Genomic DNA, 23,691 nt, shown 5'->3' with positions numbered 1-23,691 from the left:
AAAAGGTTTTTAATGGTTGACGCTCATTTGACACTGTTTCCTGTAATGTGGTCCACCTAAGATTTATATATAACTCAATTTTGGTCTCCTAGCATAAAATGATATGGAAAAATAGATGGACGGAATGGATGAAAACATAAATCACGTTGGGGCCCACAGAGCGCCAACCACCAGCCAATGGAGTAGCCAATCTGCGTCCGAGGGAAAGAGCACTGGAATCCTCCGAAGCATCGGATCAGCTATCATCCGGGTAAGGTGTTAATTGAGCTCACGTAGTCTAGCGTTGCAGGCTCAGGCCTCGAGCATGTTACCTTGGCTCAGTTCAATCAGCGGCACAAGCCAATTCGAGCTGAATTTGAGCATGTTTGCCTTTTACTAAAACACGCAAGTAAAACGCATCTTCAATTTTTCACATAACGTCAAGTACTAACAATATTTGACATGTATTTTATCAAACACTTAGAGATCAACATCAAAATCAAACACACATGCAAGCAGCATCAAAATCAACACAATCGAAGTATCCATTTCTTCCTTGCCAATACTTCATTAAATTAATTTATCAAACACTGGACGAGCAGTATTTTCACTGGGTTGGTTCAGTCCAAGTTGATTCGAGTTTGATCTGAGCCAAGCTGAGCTCAAGTAAACTAAACTCGGCTCAAAATTTATTCAAACTTTAATAACCAGCTCAACTCAATTCAAATCTAATTTTGAGCTAAAGTGAGTCGAGCTTTTCCAAGTCTAATTGAGCGAGCTAACCGAGTTAACTCATATACAACTCTAAGTGTTACTCTACTAGACAAGACCCACCTTATTGAATTTGTTCAATATCCAACCGCCCATCTTATTTTCAACTCATTTAATGACCAAGTTCCAAAACTCAATCAAGCATATCCAAATCTATTGTAAACCACCTCATAGAAAAAATAGGTAAATGATCATTAAAAGCTTTTTGTAGGCCACTAAAATTGTTGGATAAAGCTGGTATTTCTACTTTTCAGGTTGGACAAATAACTATTACTATTAATTTGATTAAAGTGAACCTTGAAAAGTTTTAAATGTTGAGGGTTCAATCACCACTATTTCTTTTGGTGTGGTTTACCTAAGATTTGGATGTGCTTACTTTTTCATACCAAGTCCTAAAATAGATTAAAAAAGAGAACGGACGGAGTGGATATACAACCTATCATCAAGTTGTGCCTTACGGTTAGGGTGACACCTAATCCGCAGTACGGAATCATAAAAACACCAGGTCTGTGGGACCCACCATAATGTATATGTAAAATCCACTCCATCTATAAAGTTTTAATCCTCGTTACCAGGCCTAACACTAAAAATGAGGTAGATATACCCCTCATATAGACCACACCGCAAGCGAAAAGGGGAATGGGATTCCATCAGTAAGTTCATGATGTGGGACCACCATGAGTGTATCTTTCATCAAAACCGTTAATCAGGTGTAGATAACCAGGATGATCGAAGATGAAATGGTCAGACTGATAAGAAAAAACTCATGCGTGCCATACGGTGTGAACTTAGCAGTTATGGAAATAATTTTATGTGTTTCTCATTATTGTGCACGTATTGCAAATTAATCAGGCTTATATTCTTCATGTACGGTCTAAATAATGATTCTAACCTGATGGACGGAATGGATTTTACATATTCAACAATGTGGGCCCATGGCGCTGTTGGGTGTTTACGCAGCATATTACAGCCAATGAAACGTGGCATATCGACAATGACCGTTGTTTCATTCAGCACCGTTGATCATTTTACATGTATTAAAATGAAGCAGATCAAAAGCTCAAGTGAACCATGCCAAAGAAGACAGCGGTGATTAATCGCTACCATTAAAAACTTTTCAAATGTTAAATTTTTTTAAATTAAGTTAATATTTTTATTTTCTATTTAATTTCATTAGATTGTATTTGACCTTATTAACAAGTTGGATGGCAAATAAACATTACTAAATGCTCTAAAAAAGTTTCAACACTAGTATCATTATCCCTACTTTTTGTTTTTCAGTTGTGGTCCACTTAATCTTCTGACCTACTTATTTTTTGCTCATGCCTAAAATTAGCTAGGAAAGTGGACAGCATTGATATAAAACATGTGTTATAGTGACACCATAACACTTGATGGTCTTGATTCACCATCCAACCCGGTTCTTGTCCTGGTTTGATATATCCCTAGCGCCCCAACATGGGAAATTTTGATTGGTCTAAGCTAGCTCGGTTAGCTCGCTCAACTCAACTTGAGAAAAGCTCAATTCAACTCAGTTTGAAGTTGAGTTCAAGCCGAGTTGAGCTAATTTTTTTGGAGCGGTCCCTGACTCGGATCATATCCAGCTCGAATCGAACTCGGATCGATCCATATCGGTGGCTTTGTTACTTTGCCATTGATGTTGCTCACCGAGTGTTTGATAAAACAACTCAATGAAGTGTGGCCGGTGACAATGGCATCAATATAGGCCATCAAGTACTTTCATGTATGTTGGCTGGTGACAATGCCATCAACGAAGTTGTGGTCATTATCTCCACCTTCCTTTCATGTATGTTGCTCACCAAGTACTACATATATGCTGACAGTGCCATCAACGAAGGTGTGGTCATTATCTCCACCTTCCTTTCATGCATGTTGCTCACTAAGTACTTTACATATGCCGACAGTGCCATCAATATGAACCCTAGGAAGGTATGTACATAAAACAAATACCCTTCTTTTCTTGGTTTTTCTTGGTTTTTAAGTTGCTTGGAAGGTGTTTGGTAAAATACCTGTAAAACCATGGCTTTTGTTTTACAATAAGATGAGTTTTGAAGGTGCAGTCCAGGTGTTCATGGAGATGCTTGAATGGTGAACTCAGCTCGATTTTGGCTCGAACTCAACCCAAGCTGGCCTGAGTTGCTGACCGAACCGATCCGAGCTGGCCAATCATGTTCGACGACCAAGCCGAGCCGAGCCGAATTCAAGCTGAGGTCAACCAATGGCCGAGCCGAGTCGAGCAGAGGTCACTCGATGTACACCCCTAGCCATGTGGAGCTTTAGGGATAAGGCACATAGAGCATGTTTGAAAAAGATATGATATGGTGAGATTTAGTTGAATGATAGGCCTATCAGTCATAAGTCCATGCAAACCATGTTTGAAAGTTAGTCCGTTCTCCACATAGCTCATACTCATAATGACCTTTCATCTAATCAAATCTCATTACATCAATACAAACATGAGAGACTACCATTCTTTAGTTTGAAAGAAATGCAAATTGCTCAATGTCTCAACCATTAACACGATTAGATTTGATTGGACCACATGCTATTGTCAAATCCAGCCATATAATAACACTTACTAGTGAGCATTCAATCCCTATCATCTATTTGTGTTGAAGCCTGCTTGAATTTTTGATATGCTACATTTTGGCTCACGTCCTTGGTGAAGTGCGTGAAGGCTACACGAGGAGCTAGGATTCGTGCAGATCAGATACAGGCCGTTCAACAAGTGAGGCCCACCATATACTGATCAAAATACAAGATGGCCCACTCATTTGAACAGGCTTGTGAAAATTTAATGCAGAATGTCACATGTGCGACCCACCTGATGAGTGGACCGGTCTGATTATTTCGACAATGCGTATAGATCATGGGCCTGTATGATGGACGAGAAGGATTCGGTACATGTGTCCACTTCCGGTGATGGGACTCTCATCACGTGACCATTTTCATGACTTCGCAGAACATATTTAGCATGATCAGAACCGCTGATCAGGTCCCTCCACGCGGATAATCCAAGGTTCAAAATACACCAATCAGGTTGATGTGGCCCATGTATTTGGATGCCAGATCATAAATATTGAAATGCAGGTAGAGCATGAAGAACCGTATATGGCAGAGCCACCTCTATAAAGGCCACGTGGCGGGGTTATATGCAGATCAGGTCCGTCCATGTGGAGAGCCCAGGCATGGATGGTTTATGTGTTAAAAATCACTGCTGTCAGAAATCCCATTCATTACTTTTTCTACAGTTTATACCACTCCATATTTGACTATTAACTGTTTTTATTTTCCACCGTCACTTTAAAAGCCACATATCAGACGGGTAGGATTGTCCAATAAGAGTGATTTTTGAGATATAAACCATCCACGTTGGGGCCCTGCCTATGGATGGACTTGATTGTTTTGGCCGGATGCAGGCCAGGACTGGGCTCAGGCATAGGTTTTACTTTATGGGCCAGGGAGCGGATTACGCGGTGGACCCAGGTGGGTGAGACCCCTGACTATGGGGCTCACAGTGATGTATGTGCCTTAAATCCACACCATCCAACCATTTTCAAACCACATTTTAGGGAATGACCTAAAAAATGAAGCCTGTCCAAATCTTAAGTGGACGACACTACAGGAAACAGTCATGATTGAATCCCTTCCATTAAAAACTTCATGGAGTCCACCATAATGTTTATTTGTCATCCAACCAGTTAATAATGTCACAAAAACCTGTACGAAGAGACCACACAAATATCATCTTGATCCAAAGCTTTTGTGTCCATAATAGGTTTTTAATGATCGATTACTACTATTTCCTGTACTATGGTCCATCCGAGATTTGAATCTGCTTTATTTTTTGGATCATGTCCAAAAATGAGTTTTCGATACAGATGGAGGGTGTGGATGTAGTGTTATACATCAAGGTGGGCCCCATAGGTGTCCAACGTGCTTCACTCGGCTTAAACAATCCTCTGCTTACCTAAACCCATCCCATTGACAGCACTACAAGCAAGGTAGGGCAACTTGCGGCACGTTAAAGACAATTCCCGAATAGTGCTTTTCAAGGAGAGAATAAGTGAGGAATGGAAATAAAGGCCATAGATTATATGTGTCTGATATCCAAACTATTCAACAGCTGCACCACACCATGACATGTTCTAGGCCAAACCATTAAAGATAATTTACACCACTTAGCAACACCCAAATTCAAGTGTGCCCCATTTAATAATTTGAATGGTCAGATTTTTTGTGCGATGGGTTGTATATGTTGGACGGGTGGGATGTTATACAAATACCACGCGTGGGCTACAATTCTTCACTTTGCCACTTAAAAATAAAAAAATAAAAAAAAAAACAAATAAATGAGAGCATTTTGGTAATTCATATCTCCTGTGAATTTACAACGGTCTGTATGGACTCATCTTAGATAGGGGATTTCGGAACAGTTCATTAGATTGAATATTTCAACCCTTTGATTATAGAAAGATTACCATGACTGTCCCTTTCCAAAGAAAAAGCGACAAATTTCAAATTGTTTAATATTTCCATTTAAGAGATTTTATTTGTCATCTATCCTCCATAGCCCCCGAGAAGGTTTCAACAGTGGACTTGTTCAATCACCACTGTCTCATGATGCGGCCCACTTGAGTTTTGGATCCCTCTCTTGTCTGTGCCACGTCCTAAAATGAGCTGGAGAACAAATGGACAGAGTGGATATAACACAAACATTGCGATGGCCCCAAATGCATGGTGTTGTAGGAAATCTGCGAAAGGACCACTTCCTCACCAAGCACCCATGGCACGACCAGATCCCAGGTCATAACTCCATAGAGAAGGTACATGCACCAACCAGCTCAGCTAGCCAGCTGTGTGGCTAAAAGTCATTTGGGAGCATATAATAGGTGGTAAATGGTGCTAATGGGAGAGTATTTGATGTGAAATAGAATTCAATTCACATCAAATACGTCATGAGGCCCTTTTTTGAAATCACAACATAACCATGTGATTTCATTTCACATGGATTCTGATCACCGCCAATTTACAAGTCACAATCATCTCCAATCTCTCCACTAATACATTTCTAAATATAACCTGCCAAACAGAGATGGTGATTCCAATTCACATGGATTCCGAGGTAATTGCCAATGCATATAAAATACAAGCTACCAAGCCAGCCCTCAGTTCACTTCAAGAGCTCTTTGCCTTGTGGTTTTGGAAGAATAAAAGTGTTCGTTGACTTCATTCCATCATCAGTTACAACAGAACTAAAAAGGATTGTGTTTTTCTTAGCAACAGGGGCTACAAAAAATTCATAGGTTACCTGATCTGCATCAGGATTGACTTGCATGTGTGTCATGTGTACCGTTATCACCATTAGTACTCTGCGGCGTACAAATCAAATTCGCGTAGACCTATCAATTAGAAAAAACAATATTAAACAGCTGCAACCTGGGCATAAATACAAGAGGTTTTGATTTGTTTCCAACACATCAATGAAGCAGCTGAATTTTATATATGTGAAAAAGAAAAGAAAAGAAAAGAAAAAAAAAATAGTAGTTTTGGATAGGGGCGCACACTAGTGGTACCAGAACCACCATAAGCTTACAGTGGTACTGGCAAAACACGGGGCCCACACGGTGTATTCACACTATCCATCCCGTCTATCAGCTGCATCACCAGAAAACCCATAGGCCCCAAAACTAAGCCCCATCCAAAACTGAGGGGGGCAAAGGAAAAGAGAACAAGCTGGTAGACAACACCCACCCTTGAATTTCAAAGGGGCCCACCTGAGTTGCAAACCAGCCTGAATTTTAGCCTGACCCTTCATCTGGACAGGATGAAGTGTCTGAACAGACTTGATTACACGCATACACAACACGGTGGGTCCCCCACACTAATCAACAGTGGGCGTTCCTTCTCAATATGTTCCCTATGCTGTGACCCATCTAAGTTTTGGGCCAGGCCGAGTTTTGTGCTGTGGGGTTTCCTGAGGAGACATATCTTCTGGAAGGGTTGAATTCCATGAAAAATTACCGGGTGCCACATTTACCTGGTGGTAACAGTACCACTCAAGTGGGGCCCCTATAGGATAAGCTATCTATCAGTATGTAATGACCAACTTCAAAATTCTCTACCAACTGATTACTGAGAACAAGATGAGAAAGCAACAGATGCTTAGATAGAAAATTCAGCAACTAACACTCAGTGATAGCAACACATGCTTTCAAACTCAATGAAAAGACTTCTTATTTTGAATGACCATGACAACTCCTTGCATATGGCCTTGTCTTCATAGGCATTGAGTAAGATAATGGTAACTTGAAGACTAAAAAACAAAGCGAGAAATCCCATTGGTTACATAATGAAAAGTCCTAACACAGATCCTATTGAACCAACAAAGAGACCTTGCCCACTCAACTACCAAGGGCGGGCCTGTTTGGAACGTGGGATTAGGTGGGAGTAGGTGGTATGGAATTGCATTTGGTCCAATGTAAATTCCATGCAGTGTTTGGAAATGATGGGATGGATTGGATTAATCCAATTATCATATCACCTAGTCCTATGAGGAGATACAGTGAGATTTCTGATAGATTTCAAAATCCTCTACATCCGTGGGCCCCACGTTGAAGCATATGTTTTATCCACGCCGTCCATTCATATGTGCCCTTTACACGAGACAATTGAATTGCATATGCATATGGATGACCAGCATTAGTTGTAAAATCTGGTCCATCGATTACAATTTCATGGTCCACCAAATGCAGGTTTCACTAAATATAGTGTATTTCCCAGAGGAAGAATTTGATCCCAAAAGTGGGATTGGACAGTCAAAATACCATTGCATTTTCAAACATATAATCATCGTGTAACAATGCTGTTAATTCCACCTAATGCAATTCAATACCATTCAATCCTGCGCTCCAAACAGACCAAAGAATAATGATCAAAGGACTACATAGTCCAACCACTTAAACCTCTCCATGTTCCAATTGTATCATTTGTCCTGCTGATTAGAAAATATTTTGACCCAACAAAGAGACCTTGCCTATTCAAATACTAAATAAAGAATACTAGCTCAAAGGACTACATAGACTAATCCCCTTATACCTCTCCATGTTCCAACTGTATCGGTTGTGTTTGCTACTTAGAAAATTCCAAAGAGCCTTATGCAATAGGCGTAGGGGTATTAAATTGGGGTATATCAATTGTAGGATCCTTGTATACCAACCGTTTAGCTATTCGAAGCCGTGCGGTTGCTTTACAATCCATATTCGTTTCAACCGGTTAATGTACACTATTATACCCACTATTGTCAAAATCATATGATTTATGATTCAAATCATAGTGTACATACTGATATGAATTGCAGCCCAAAATCGTAAATATGGAATAATAAGGCGATTATTGTATGAATCGTAAGATAAGTGTATCGAATTGTATGAATCATGCAATAATTGCAGACTACGTAAATGGGGCTGAAATTACATGAAAATCAACTTTTTTATTTACTTTTTTGCTTCAAAAACATTTAAAAGGCCCTCCCCTATTAAAAATCCTTTTTTTTCTTTTTTTTTTCTTTTTTGAGAGAGATGGGGGTAGACATTTGAGGAATTTGATATTCAAAAACTCAAAACAAAGGAATCAAAATATCATTTTCATCGGTCAAGAAAATCGAATGCCACTTTTTCTAATGTAATTCTACACTCAAGAAGGAAAGAACATGATTATTAAAGGTTTCTTATACGTTTTTTAAGGTAAATTTCGAGAAAAAATAACAGAAAGACGAATCCTTTAACACTATCATGATACGTTGCCATATACAAGTTCTTAACTACCAATATCACGACATCTATTACTTTTCTTGGTGTATATTGATGGAAAATGGATAACTGGTAAGTTTTTATTTTCTGATTTATTTAAAATTCTCCTTCTCAACGGGGCGCCAAAAGGTTTCTTTAAAAGCTCTAGGGGGTTGCGGCAAGGCGACCCCCTATCCCCCTTTCTCTTTCTATTGGCGGGAGAGGCTCTGTCTAGCATCCTTCACAAAGGTCAAGCCGAAGGCATGCTCTCTGGAATAAGAATCCACGGTTTATCGAATCCCATTTCCCACATTCAGTTCGCCGACGACACTCTCATCTTCTCAGAGGCTTCTCAGGTCAAGATCGAAAATTTCCGCACCACGGTTAGATGTTTTGAAGCGATGTCGGGATTGAGGGTGAATCTCGAAAAATCCAAGATCTTCGGGGCGAACTTGGAAGAGGGGGAGATTGAAGCCTTTGCGGGAACCATGCATTGTGCCCCTGCCTTGCTCCTGTCTTCGTTTGCCGGCCTCCCCCTATGTGTTGGAAAGCCCCCCATATCACAATGGGATAAGCTTATTGCCAGATTCGAGGTCTACCTCTCTAGATGGAAAAGTTGATTCCTCTCCATGGGAGGCAGGCTGAGGCTAATCAAAGCGGCCCTCTCTAACCTTCTCCTCTATTTCATGTCTCTATTTAGATGTCCGGCTTCGGTCCGCGACTTGATTGATAAAATCATACGCAACCTCCTTTGGTGCGGTAAGGAAGGCTCGAAGAAATACCACCTAATGGAGTGGAAGGAAGTTTGCAAACCGCTCAGGGAGGGAGGAGCAGGTGTGAAAGACCTCAAACAAATGAATCAAGCGCTGCTGGGGAAATGGATTTGGAGGCTGGGGACAGAGGGCGAGAAGCTTTGGAATATTATCATCAAAAGTAAATACGGGTCCGCAAGAGGGGGCTAGTGGACTAAAGAATCGTCTCTTTACACGGCGTCTCATATTTGGAGGGGCATCCTAAGTTCGAAGAAAGCGGTCCTTAAAGGGATGAGATTTGAAGTAGGCCACGGGGCTAAAATCAAATTCTAGGAGGACCTGTGGGAGGGGGACGCTCCTCTCAACGAGCGTTTCCTGAACATTTACAGATTGGCGCGCAACAAATTGGTTTCTGTTGCCGATAGCTATTCTTGCTCTTCGGGAATTTTCGTCTGGAACGTGATCTGCAAAAGGTATCTCCAAGATTGGGAAGTGTCCGAATTCGTTGAGCTGTTAGTAGCTATCAACCGAATTACGCCCAACCCAGAAATCGAAGACTCACTGGTGTGGAAATGGGAGTAAACGCGATTGTTTACAGTTAAATCCCTCTACCGTCATTCCTCTCCCTCTCCCCTCAGCTCTTAATCAGACTTCCAATTTCATCTGGAAGTATCAAGCGCCTCCCAAGATTCTTTGTTTTGCCTGGTTGGTTGATAGAAAGAGAATCCTTACCGTCGACAATATGAAAAAAAAGGGGTATGCAGATAGTCAACGTTTGCCTTTGCTGCATGAAGGAGGAAGAATCGATTGATCATTTGCTTATCCACTGCCAGTTCGTTTCTAAAATATGGGCCGAATTCTTCAAGCGGTTCAGGATCTCTTGGTGCATGGCGGGTTCCACGGACAGTCTACTCGCAGCTTGGCAGGTGGTCAGATTAGAGGAAAAAAGGAAATGCATCTGGAGATTGTCCATCCTGGCAATCTGGTGGGCAATTTGGGTTGAAAGAAATGCTAGGTGCTTTGAAAATTCTTCAAGATCTGCGGAAGCAACTTCAGCTAAGGCTACGGACCTTGTAATAGAATGGGCGATTAGCGTCCCCTCTCTCAAGGGGTTTGATTTTTCTTTTTTTGGAGCTTAGAGCAGCCTGCCACCTCAGCAGGAGCCCTCAGCTTCCTCTGTCTCAGTTTTTTTTCCTTTTTAATATTAGTCCACTTATCTTTCAAAAAAGAAAAAAAAAAATCAGAATTTTTAAAGTTTTTATAAAAATAGAAAAAAATATATATTATGATTTGTGATCCAATACGATTCAGCCCTTATTATGATTTGTGATACAACAACGATTTTGACATTATTGATTATACCACACAGAGTGCAATATGAATGGGCTTGTGGGACCGAAAAAGTTGTAAAATGCACCGTTGGTATAGACATGTTACTTTGGTCAATCAGGCCACATGAGTCTGTGAACCGAATATGATTGCGCTTGTGCGACCCCCAGTCCAATCAGACCCCATTTACTAAGGAATCTGCAACAGGAGGCCTGCTGTGTGGCTGGATGCATCATTTACTCTTTTAAGATGGTCTCTTGGCATGTAGAGAGAAACATATTCATCAACCATCATCACATCATCCATAAGCAAGTAATAACTTTATATTATGAACAAATGATAATGAGTTAAATTGTACGCTTACATAAATGGGACTTAGTCACCCATATCTGCTGACTTGTTTCCACTTAGTGTCTGAATTATAGCCTCCAAAACCTTTATCTCACTATCTTTCCTTGAGATCTCCTCTTGCTTTGCGCGCAGCTCTTCCATGTGTAGCTTGAACACCTCTACAGAGAAAAGAATATAAATTAAAATTAGATTGTTTATACGGTACGTGGTTGAAAAACCTTGGTGATTAGAAGATCTTGATCGCCCAAGCTACAAATGGATGGTAACCATTGAACACAGAAAAGGCCCACCAAGCAAACATGTGGGATTATACAACCTATTGTGGGACAAACCCGATGAACAGACCCGAGCATAGACCATTTTGATGCATGTCTAATTTGAGTGCAGTGAGGCAGATAAGGAAATGCTGTGTTACATTCACATCACCATGGCCTTATTCCAACTAATTGAGGTCGGCTACATGAATCCTTTTACACCACTCCACTCTATCAAGGACCATAACTGTGCTACAGCCACCTCAGATCTCCAATATACAAATTAATTTCATAGATTTAATTATTATAAAAAATATTTAAAAAAAAAAAAAAAACAGACGGTCCTTTTAGCTGTTGTGATACAAAGGTTTCAAAACTCACAGACCGAAGATGTTTCTGAGCTATTGCCTACCATCTATAAGGAAGTTTTGTAGAGGTGTTTCTACCTTTTTACAATGTTTATGGTTGTGAATGCGATCAAGGACCAGTTTTGAAAAGGGCACAAATACAATTCACACCCCCATTTAAACAGCATCATATTGCATTTGAAACTGGTTTTTTTTATGGAAGTGTAGAGACCACGTTTTGCATTGAGTGGAATGGAGAAAGCACATCGAACCGGCTCCGAATGGTAAGTTAGCTCAGTGCAGCAAGCCACCATATTGAGCAAAATGCCATTCTCTTCAATGTAAATGTGGAAACTTCCAAACATACCCAAAACTAGAACTTCCAATGCTATAACTTCTTAGATGATGATACAAATAATCCTCAAACTCTGAAATGAAATCAGCAGAGGGCTGATTGTCTGGGGCTGTCAATGGGTCAGGGTTGGATCCTATGGTACCCATAACCGGGCTAACCGTGTGCTGGGTCATGTCTTTTCAGGTCCAGGTCTCGTTCTTGAAGACCTGGACCCAGATCCAATCAGTTTCCAGTACCCATCAGGTTAGGTTTTGAGTTGGGTTTGGGAAAAATAGAGCATGTACATGGCTGGTCCCCCCCGATCAATGGATTAGATATCTCACACACATGTGCCACTTTGAACATGCACGGTATGTAAACTAGCTCCCTTACATGTGTGTGGGTTGGAAAGCGTCATTTTGTTGGTAGGATAATATATTATTTAATACATATAATAGTGCCATTAAAACCAACTGGACCCAACCCAGACCTGACTTGACCTGACCCGACCAGATTTTGATGGACCCAACTTAAACCCAACTGGACCAGTTCTTAACCAGGTCCTAAAGGTGAGACCTGAACACAACTTGATTTCTTACTGGGTCCAAGAAAAAAGAGGAAAAAAAAAAAGAAAGAGAGAGAGCCCAACCAATAAAAATCAGGTCAAGAAGATCGGGTGTGGTTGGTCCAGGTACCCATAGACAGCCCTACAAATGTAGACTTAGAATATGGATACAGAATTAAGCATACACACTTGTTGTATTCTCCAGCTCTCTTGTCACCTCTTGTACATGTAATTCAGCAGCTCTTTGTGCTGCCTCAGCTTGTCGTTTTTCAGTGCGAGCACGAGCAGATGCTGTGATTGCTGCATCAAGCTCTCGTTCCAATGTCTCCACCCTTTGTTCAAGTGCCTATATAAAAGATCATTGATAATACATGAATGTTAAGAAAACCTTATATAAACATTTACAGTTTTTGCATAACCAATCCTCATCTTAGCCTTCTTCCAACAATTCAAGGTCAATTTTAAAAGTAAGAAAAAGTTTTACTATAGACAGAGTTCAAATGTTTAAGGGCTGAGGAAAAACTGAATCATCTTTTCATTCACCACCTTCCGCTCAACAAATATATTGAGCCTATTTGAAGCTAGTTGGTTGATGCCACCACGGAGAGAAACTTTTACATGCTTGTAAGTTTGATCATGTTAGAGTACATGAATCCTGGTGAACACAAGAACATTATACAAAGGTGTTGAGCATCTAAAGAATAATACCTCAGAGTTCCATACTCTATTAAGATCACTTTTTACCGTGGAGATTACAAGTTATATTAGATTAGGATAACAAAGACAACTCTTAATCCAAGATTACTTGTAATGTCCACCATACAGAGCGATCTAAATAGAGTATGGTACTCTCAGGTACCATTCTAATGTATGTTCAACACCTCCTAAAGTGCTCTCAAATACACCAAGATTTGTGTACTCTAACAGATCGAAGGTTCCTGGGGGCTAAAATCTTGTTGCCTTTGTCTCTTCCGGCAGTTTGATGGTCAATGCAAAAGTAACAACAGTGCCTTTAGAAATGTGTCCGAATCAGCAAATCAAGTGATGTGAAGGGATTCCAGAAAGGATTATCTCCTGGGCTTCTGTTCTAAAGGAATTTGAAGGTGTTTCAAAAGTGACCTGGAGTGAGGATGGATGGCGGACATGGAGGATGGACTTCACGCATCAGATACCCATATATGCCAGGCTTTAACCACAAAGGAAAAGCAGAAACATTATTTTGATGGTAGTTCAAAAGGGATAGGTGAGAAGAGATTAGTCGAATGAGCCTGAGATTTGGCCTCCATGGATGGGTCTAAAAGAACTCATCCGCATCAAGCTCCTCCCTCAATCAAAGGTAATTATAATGCAAGGGCATTTTCACACCGGGATCGAGTGGGGTGGCCTGTGGGATGCGGGGGCACACTCAAGGTGGGCGGCCCGTGTGAGGTGGGTGGCTGGTGTGAAGCAGAACCCATGTGAAGTGGGGCCCACAAGGAGGTTCAGCCGAGGTCCTAACCCATGCGATGTGGGACCTCGGCTATGAGATAAAGGGATTGATTCATATGAATTGGATGGCATATTATAACCACAGTGGGCCTATACGCAACTGACAGTGGGCATTCCATCTCAACTCTTATGGTGTGGGCTACCTGAGTTCTGGACCGATTGAACATGAGGCAACGCATCTATTATGGGCACAAATCTCATGTACATTCTAGTGACGCAGTGCTTGGTTACTCATAGGGATGTCCCCTCATGAGTATGTGTAGTCAGGTTAGCACGGTTCATCATTTATGGGCCCCATTGTAGATGCTGGTCTATTGCATCCTGCAGTAGATGAACCATGTCCCAAAAGTCACCTCAATAGTATAAATCCTTTTCATTTGTGGCCTACAAATAGATGGTTAAGGACAAACAACAACAGTCCACAATTTATAAAAATAAAAATAAAAAAATAAAAAAATAAAAAAAATTCCCAGCATCAGTGGCTAGGATCTTCCAAACTGGGAGATGTTTGTGGCATTATGCGTCCATGATGGGTTCCAATGGACTGCACTACCAAACCATGGGCCCCACTTGTCATAACTGAAAATGCAAGTATACTACACAAAGCCAGGTTTTTTCTTTTACTTTATATTAAACCACAGTAAAAACAGATAATACAACAAAAAGCTAGCATATAGCTAACCGAAAATACAAGACACACCACAAATCACCCCTAAGCCCCAAAAAGGCGACTACCCTTACAAACAACACCCTAAATACAGGAATAGGGGCATCTGACCTAACTGACAACTCCCCTACACGCTTACATGAACAAAGACCCTCATAAGATGTCACATGCTGCTACACCTTGCCATTAGTGATTATCAGAGCATGCCTGCTAGCATCCTGCTTAGTCAAGGAAGTCAGCATCCTCATAGTCATCAGCCTCCCTAGGTATAGCAGCAAACTCAATCTGAAGCCCCTGGTAAGATCTAACACCTCTTCAATAAAATCAGCAAGCCACCATGGATGAGATCAACCTGTACAGAGCCAGGTTGAGCATCCCATGGTTCCTCAATGTTCCACGCCGGAAGTTCCTTGCTATTTCTCTTCTTTTGTTCACAAAGCTCCTAAAAGTGCACCAAGTTCTTTGCATGAGACCCACTTATATTTGGTGAGTTACTTTGTAAGAAGAGAAACAAATGAAGAGATCTGAGAGAGAGAGAGAGAGGAGAGGATAGGAGAATTAGGGTTAAATGATGTGTTATTTCCCATTGACTTACAGTCTACTTTATATATATATATATATATATATATATATATATATATAAAGAGGAGACTAGCATAGAATTCTGCATGACTACAATGGTATTATTGACATGGATTCAAGAACTTAACTCGAATTGAGAAGGTAAGACTTCATGCCCAAGTGCACGTCAAAAATAGGCCCAAGCACCTATGAATTTGCAAAGACCCAAGCGCTTGTGCTATGTTGCACACCCAACATGTGCGCATGCACATGACCCAGCGAGCATGCTCATGTACCAACGAACATGCACAGGTGATCAACACTAACTCCGGAATGTATCCATGCACCTATGCAAAGGCACCCAGAAGTGGATTTAGTCCACACACGTTGAGCTACCAACTGCAACTTAGAAAATGGACTCACACAAATGCATAGGGATCAAGATTCAACCCCAGTGCTGGTCTTGCAAAGCACCCACGCTGGTCTTCAGAAGGGTTTAGCAATTAGCACCTATGCTGCAATTACCCGGGCACGCTTGGTTGGACAAAAATCTGAGAATCATCCAATCAGCAAGCACCATGTCATCTGTAACCGCTTAAGAACTTAAAGCAGGAAATCAAGACCCAGAGGCTATAAAGACCACTTAACACTTTGTTTGAGCCTACACTCTGGATTCTCAGGCACTCTCTTGGCGCAAGACAACCTTCGGGTGAGCTCACTACCTCAGCCTGAGCTCTAGCAATGGTGCCTAACACTGCATGAATTGGAGCAACTCGCTCATCCACTACGCCTAGCATATTAGGCCCTAGTGCAGGTGGATCGGAGCTAATCCCAAATTGGAGCACTCATCTGCATGCACACATACACAAGCCCTGGATGAGAACCATGGCTTATCCAAAGGAGCTTACACTACCATCTTATGGAAAGGTCATGTCGAGCGCTACCATGGCATTGGAACCCTGCTCATGCCTTTACTTCAACAATGATACCGACAGTGCTTAAAATGGACATGGCAATGCCTCTCCTCCAAGCTATTCTCTCATTAGCGCCAGGCGCTACCCAGCCCTGAAAGGAATTAGAGCGACACGCTCAAACCTAGCAGCAGTCTTAACAGACGTACTGTTTAATACACTATCTCTAGCACGTTAGACTCATGGCAGTGATAGAGTACGAAAGTCACAACTATAACAGCGTTGTAAGAAATTGTCTGACTGGGTGGACCTAAGGGTTTAGCTAGTATGACTCCTCAGCTACACTACAACTAAAAAGTCATACTCTATGCCTACACTGAAAGGATTTACACGCTCAGCAGATAACAGCTATCTATGCCAACAGTTATATCGACCATCAGAAGTTTTTGCCTCTCTTGATAAGTCCATAGTGCCACCTCACTATATGAGTTACCTGACACCCCAGCAAGCTAAAAAAAGCCTAAAGACATCGCTCAATAGATCTTTGACGCTTGACAACTAAAGAAGAAGACCCCAACAACCTCAATGCTATAGTTGACACATATTAGTTATTCCCTGTCACACAGTGCAAAAATGTGGCACTATGGCATACATCATTTACAAACATGGTAGTATACTCAGCCTTTTCCCTTTCAGTCATGGGTTCCCAGGAACTGTAATTAAGGGCTTGTGCTATCTCACAGCTTGGAATTTTGGTCCCAGATTAATATATAATATAAAAAACATCGAAAAGGGACTTTATGTGCAAATCTTGTTGTGATATGCTAACCAAAAAACAAATATAAACAAAACAAAGACAATCGCTATAAATAGGTACAAAGACAAAAGATATAAAATGTGGCAGTCCATGCATAACTACATCTCTCTGCATTCACCCTCAAGCTGGAGCATGAATGTCAATCATGCCAAGCTTGTGACAAGTCCAATGAAGCTAACGATAACCAGTTCCTTTAGTAAAAAATTTTACTTCCCTTGCTTCAACATCTGGTAGAGCTCTCCCTCCCTCACTCACTTTCAGACCGTGCAATAGGAATCCGCACTTGGGCTGCACTTCACTTGTTCTTCACCTGGGGTTCATTGCAGGAATGAATGGAGCAGTGAATTGGCTCATCATTCCATTTGTGGTTAACTAGGGCGGGCCACCGAATTTCGTGTTTTGGCTTTCAATATGGGACCTACTTGTCCACTTATTCATAGTCCATCTAAGGAGGGAAACAACATTCCAACGGTTTGGATTACCCAACAATGAGACCCACTTGTCAAAATTGAAAATGCGTGTATACTATCGAAGATAATTCTTCTTCTCAAAATCACCCAAACCATGCAAATGTCTATCCAATTTAAAGAATCTACAGATTGAGAAAAACAACCAGATCATGAAATCATAATCAAAACCCATAAGGGATTTCACACTTGTGCCTTTTCACTTGAATGTGAATGGTTTTTTCATCTCTCTTGATAACCACGTATCTGTAGTCCATCAATCGAAAGAGTAAGATTGTCCATAGTCCACCCACGGCAGAAAACAAAGGACCCAATCGTCTGGATTACCGAACCGTGGGACCCACTTGTCAGAACTTAAAATGCATGCATATTGTGAGAGATAATTCTTCTTCTCAAAATCACTCAAAACATGCAAGTATCTACACGTTTTTTAGAATCTTGCGATTTAGAAAAACAATGCAGATCATGAAATCATGTGATAAATAACATCCAGAAGGGATTTCATTTTTTTTAGAGAGATCACACACAATACTTTCAGTTGAATGTGGATGGTTTTTGCATTTCTCTTCTTAACCATACGCAGGCCACCTATTGAAACATAAAGATTGTTCATAGTCCATCCACAGTGGGAAACAACATTCTAATGGTCTGGATTACCAAACCATGGGACCCACTTTTCAGAACTGATAATACATATATGCTGTCGAAGATAATCCCTCTTCTCAAAATCACTCAAATCATGCAAATATCTACCCATTTTCGAGAGTCTTCAGATTGAGAAAAACCACCAAGATCATGAAATCGTCTAATAAACAAACCCAGAAGAGATTCCACACACATGATCGATCCACTAGGGGGAAACAACATTCCAATGGTCCGGAATACCAAACCATGGGACCCACTTTTCAGAACTGAAAATGTGCATATATTGTCAAAGACAATTCCTCTTTTCAAAATCACTCAAACCATGCAAATATCTACCCATTTTCAAAGATCTATGGATTGAGAAAAATAGCCAAGATCATGAAATCATCTAATAAGCAAAACCCAGAAGGGATTTCACAAATTCCTTTTCAATTGAATGTGGACAGTTTTTGCATTTCTCCTCTTAACCATCTATAGGCCACCTATTGAAAGATTAAGATTGTTCATAGTCCATCCACAGTGGTAAGCAACATCCCAATTATCTGGATTACCGAAACGTGGGAACCAATTTTCAGAATTGAAAATGTGTGTATGCTGTCAAAGATAATTCATCTTCTCTAAATCACTCAAACCATGCAAATATCTACCCATTTTCAAGAATCTTCGTAGTTCGGATTGAGAAAAACAACCCAGATCATGAAATCATCTGATAAACAAAACCCATAAGGGATTTACACACATGCCTTTTCAGTTGAATGTAGATGGATTTGCATTTCTTTTCTTGACCATCAACTTGTAGGCCACCCATCGAAAGACTAAGATTGTTCATAGTCCATCCATGGTAGGAAACAACATTCCAATTGTCTGGATTATCAAACCACAGGACCCACTTGTCATAACTGAAAATGCGGGTTTACTATCAAAGATAATCTTCTTCTCAAAACCACCTCAACCATGCAAATATCTGCCCATTTTTTGAGAATCTACATATTGAGAAAAACAACCTAGATCATGAAATCATCTGATAAACAAAACTAATGCAACCAAATGGCCACACATGCCGATTGATCAAGATTTGAAGAAAAGGCCCGCATCTCACGCAAGCACACTCCGCACGTGTACACAAGGAAATGCCCACTTTCCTTTTTAAGCTCATCTCTACTTTCCTTTTCTTTCAAATCTATATATTAGGAAATACTCTCTCTTTTTCATATCTTTATATTAGGCAGGGGAATAATTTTAGATATTTTCTTATTTTAGCATTTTCTTTATTAGAATGCTTTGTTTTTTAGGTGCTTTCTTATTTTCATAGATTTTTTTATTCTATAGCTCTTATTACAGATTGTAACGTTTGATTATAAATGGGGCCTATGGCCCATGGCATAAGACAAGCTGATTAATATTCTCTTTATGAAAATTTCTTATTTTCTCTACGGTGCCTTCTGAAGGGAGGGAGAGTGGTCTCTACTTCAATACTAAAGGATTGTTGAGCTTGCTCACAGTCTTGCATTTGTGATCTCTAGCATTTGGCTAGAGGATTGTTGGGTCTTTTCCAAGAATCTCTTTCTTTTCTTATTGATTTATTTGCCTTTCATTTCAGGTTTGCATTAAATTGGTATCAAAGCAAGTTCTGCTCTTGGGAAACTGAAAAAAGAAGATGTCATGGATAGAAAGATGTTCATATGTGTCGTACAATTATCCCTACTCAGACTCCCATACCTTTCCATATCCATCACACTATTCTTATCCAAGATACTTCGATGATCAAGATTGTCATTCCTATCACCTTGAGTCATACCCATTTTCATATGATCAAGGAGTTTGTGAGAGCTTGCTTTGAGCCCTTAATTGAACATGAAATGATTTATGGGCTTCGATATGTTTTATCTAGCATTTCAAGGAATGACGTGGTTATAGATAGTGTGGCAACCCAAAAGGAATCCTCCTTTAGATTGGTCGATGGATTAATGGTCGAATTGGAGGAAATTCAATTAAAACCAAAAGATCAGTTGATGAATGGTCCAATTGAGGAGTCTGAAGGTTTAACATATATGGATGATCCGACGGTCAAAGAGATGGATAGTGCTACAATCATAGTGGCAAACTCCATAGAGGTCAGCACAATAGTACCATCTCAACATCAATCAAGGTATGCAAATTGAAAGCAGACTATGACGAATGGGCCACAATCGACGTCTATAACGTGGATGACTAACAGGAAGCAAAAGAAAAAATGGTTCGTGTTTCAAGACCATATTATGCACTAGCTACCCGTTAGGCGTGTAGGTCTCTACCATCAACTACCAACGAAGTCAAAGAAGACGCACTACAAACGAGGATCTTCGCAGGAGCTTATGACTACCAATTTAAACTCGATGACAAGTTGTTTTCGAAGCCGGGTGGAATTGATGCAACCAAATGGCCACACGTGCCAATTAATCAAGATTTGAAGAAAAGGCCTGCATCTCACGCGAGCATACTCGGCACGTGTGAAAATGCTCACTTTCCTTTTTTAGCTCATATATACTTTCGTTTTCTTTCAAGTCTCTAGATTATGAAATTCTCTCTCTTTTCATATCTTTATATAAAGCAGGGGAATAATTTTAGATATTTTCTTATCTATGTATCTTCTTATTTTAGGCATTTTCTTAATTAGAATGCTTTATTATTTAGGTGCTTTCTTATTTTCATAGAATTTTTTATTCTATAGCTTTTATTACAGATTGTAATGTTTGATTATAAATAGGGCCTACGGCCCATGGAATAAGACAAGCTGATCGATATTCTCTTTATGAAAATTTTCTTATTTTCTCTACGGTGGCTGTTGAAGGGAGGGAGACTGGTCTCTAGTTCAATACTAGAGGACTATTGAGCTTGCTCAAAATCTTGCATTTGTGATCTCTAGCATTCGGCTACAGGATTTTTGGTCTTTTCCCACAATCTCTTTCTTTTCTTATTGATTTATTTGCTTTTCCTTTCCGGTCTGCATTAAAAACCCAGTAGGCATTTCAAACACATGCCTTTCCAGTTGAATGTGGGCGGTTTTTGCATTCTTTTCTTAACCAACGATCAGTAGACCACCTATTGTAAGATTAAGATTGTTCATAGTCCATCCACGGTGGGAAACAGCATTCCAACGGTCTGGATTACTGAACCATGGGACCCGCTTTTGAGAACTGAAAACGCGTGTATACTGATCAAAGATAATTCCTCTTCTCAAAATCACTCAAACCATGCAAACATGCACCCATTTTCGAGAATCTTCAGATTGAGAACAGCAAACCCAGATCATGAAATCATCTCATGAAAAAAAACCCAGAAGGGAAATCACGTAGAAATTTGAAGAAAAACGATAATCACCTTGATTGTTCTTGCTTGTTCGGAGCTAAGAGATGCTTTGGCAAAGGCCTCTTCGTCTACAAAAACAGCTTTCTTCATGAGAAGCTTTTGAAGGGATTCGAGATTGGCCCCCATCTCCGATAAATTTACGATGGCTGCCCTCCATCTCTCGCTTCCCTTCCCCGTCTCTTCCATATCTCCCCGTCTCCCTCTCGCGACACGAAGAAGGGGAGTTTTATATGATCCTCGAGCGGAGAATGGGAACAGTCGTACTCGGGTTTTCGATTTGTTCCGGTGGGTGGCAGTCAATACGCGAGTCTCCAAGGGGTTGGCCAGTCCAAAAAGCTGTGGGCCCCACCGCGATGTCCCTTTGAAATTCACACCGTTCATTAGTTTAGTCAGCTAATGTTTGGATAGGAAACCAAAACTGAGAGAGATCAAAGGCTCGAGTGGGCCACATCATGGAAACAGTTGAAATGGAAACGCCTACCGTTGAAACCTTCTTGGGGTTCATCCTGGTGTTTATGTGCATTCAACTGGTTGTTGGGGTAATTTATGTTGCCGTTCAACCGGACACATGGTCACTTGGGCTTGAGTTAAGGTGACACTTATGACACCAATGACGAACTAGCCCAATTAATACCATATATGTGAAGGTTGGCTCAAGGACAGTTGGTCCTTTTCTATTAGATCATTTTACCTGAATACGATGACTTCTTTAAAGAGTAAATTGCGACTGTACGACCCATTTATGGCTCATTTAGGAAACTACGCCCACCTCATTTTCCTTTGCGAGAATACGCCCGAGCTGTACGGAAGACTTGCCAAAGGTCGAAAATGCCCCTGCTTGTTCCTTCAAGCGGATATGTGGCGCTCGAAGACAAGCGCTGACACTCCTCGAACTCCGAATTGTACGAACGGTTCAAAAGATATCAGAGTTACATGGGCCCCACAGTTACGTATTTATTATATCCACAGCGTTCATCCATAGTTCGAGATCATTTCGGAGCATTATCAAAAAAAAAAATCCTATCCAAAGATCAACTGGACCACACCACAAAGAGCATCGGGAAAATTGATTTTAACCGTTAAAAATTTTGTAGGGCCCACCATAACATTCATTTTCCATCCAATATATTCATAATGTCACAAAGACCTGGATGAAGAGGAAAAACAAATTTTTTAATGGTCCAAAACTTCTGGGACCCCTAAAAGGGTTTCAATGGTAGACGTTCAATCTTCCACTGCCTTTTACAGTGTGGTCCACTTGATAGCTAAATCTGTCTTATTTTTCTTCACAGGCGTTAGTACGAGTTCACAAAATAGATGGACGGTTTGGATATAACACATACCTCATAAAAGGACTCACAGAGGCGGTGGGGATTGCAACAAGAAAAAAAAAGAGCTGGTATCTTTGGCTACGGATTATAACCGTAGCGATAACCGCGGCCAATGCTTTTTCAATATGTCCTCTACTATACATTGAAGGTCTTTCGATATATACTTCGATATATCGAATGTCTTTCGATTAATCGGAAAAGGATCAAAACTGTCCAACAACTTTGCATAAAAAATCCTGCAATTTTCGATTAATCGAAGTGTATTCGATATGTATCGAAGATATAGCTACAGATTATAGCTGTAGCCATAACTGTAGTCCGTAAAAGTCTAAGCAAATTTTTTTATTTTTTTATTTTTTATTTTTTAGTTTTTATTTTTTACATGGTGAACTTTATTCTACCTACAATTTTCTCTAATACATATTTATATAAATATGTATATATAAGCATATAAAAAAAAATTCTCTCTTTTTTTCATTTATTTCTCTATTCATTCAACAAGAATATCTTATAAACCAAAATTAGTTACTTGATGTACCCTATATGATTTTGGGGGAGGAGAAGATACTTTAGCCAACTAACCTACTTATTTTCTAAGATTCCATCAGGTCGATGGTCGAAAATCCATTGTCATCCCAAACTATTTGTTGCTGAGCTCAATTTCACTATCCGTGGTCATTTCATGCATTTCGCCAATCATTCTCCACTTCACGGATCAATTCCATGCACTTCACGGTCATCCCAAACTATTCGTGTTGATTCACGGTCGTTTGAGCATTTCGCGGTCAATTCCCTTCACAACACGGTCACTTCACGGTCAAATCACTTCGAACCATGATCAATCCCATGCGACTTCACGAATGCATCCAAATACTCGTTGATTCACGTTGAAGGCAATTGCCGGCAAATGCCTATCACTAATCAACGGCGATGTTGCATGCAATCCGACATGATCATGAATTT

General features: G+C 40.4%; 1 protein-coding gene across 1 annotated transcript; it reads right to left on the bottom strand.

The window, feature by feature from the left end:
* Positions 1 to 5,820: 5,820 nt before the first annotated feature.
* Positions 5,821 to 21,629, bottom strand: LOC131219387 (uncharacterized). Its single transcript, XM_058214494.1, has 4 exons — positions 21,410 to 21,629; positions 12,683 to 12,839; positions 11,007 to 11,151; positions 5,821 to 6,173 (listed from the first exon to the last, which is right to left on the bottom strand). The coding sequence occupies exons 1-3, from the start codon at positions 21,581 to 21,583 to the stop codon at positions 11,018 to 11,020; spliced, it is 465 nt and encodes a 154-aa protein (XP_058070477.1). The 5' UTR covers positions 21,584 to 21,629; the 3' UTR covers positions 5,821 to 6,173; positions 11,007 to 11,017.
* Positions 21,630 to 23,691: the final 2,062 nt, after the last annotated feature.

The sequence above is a fragment of the Magnolia sinica genome, chromosome 11 (genome assembly GCF_029962835.1).
Source record: "Magnolia sinica isolate HGM2019 chromosome 11, MsV1, whole genome shotgun sequence".
Lineage (NCBI taxonomy): Eukaryota > Viridiplantae > Streptophyta > Magnoliopsida > Magnoliales > Magnoliaceae > Magnolia > Magnolia sinica.
This window is presented reverse-complemented; position numbering and strand designations above follow the sequence as displayed.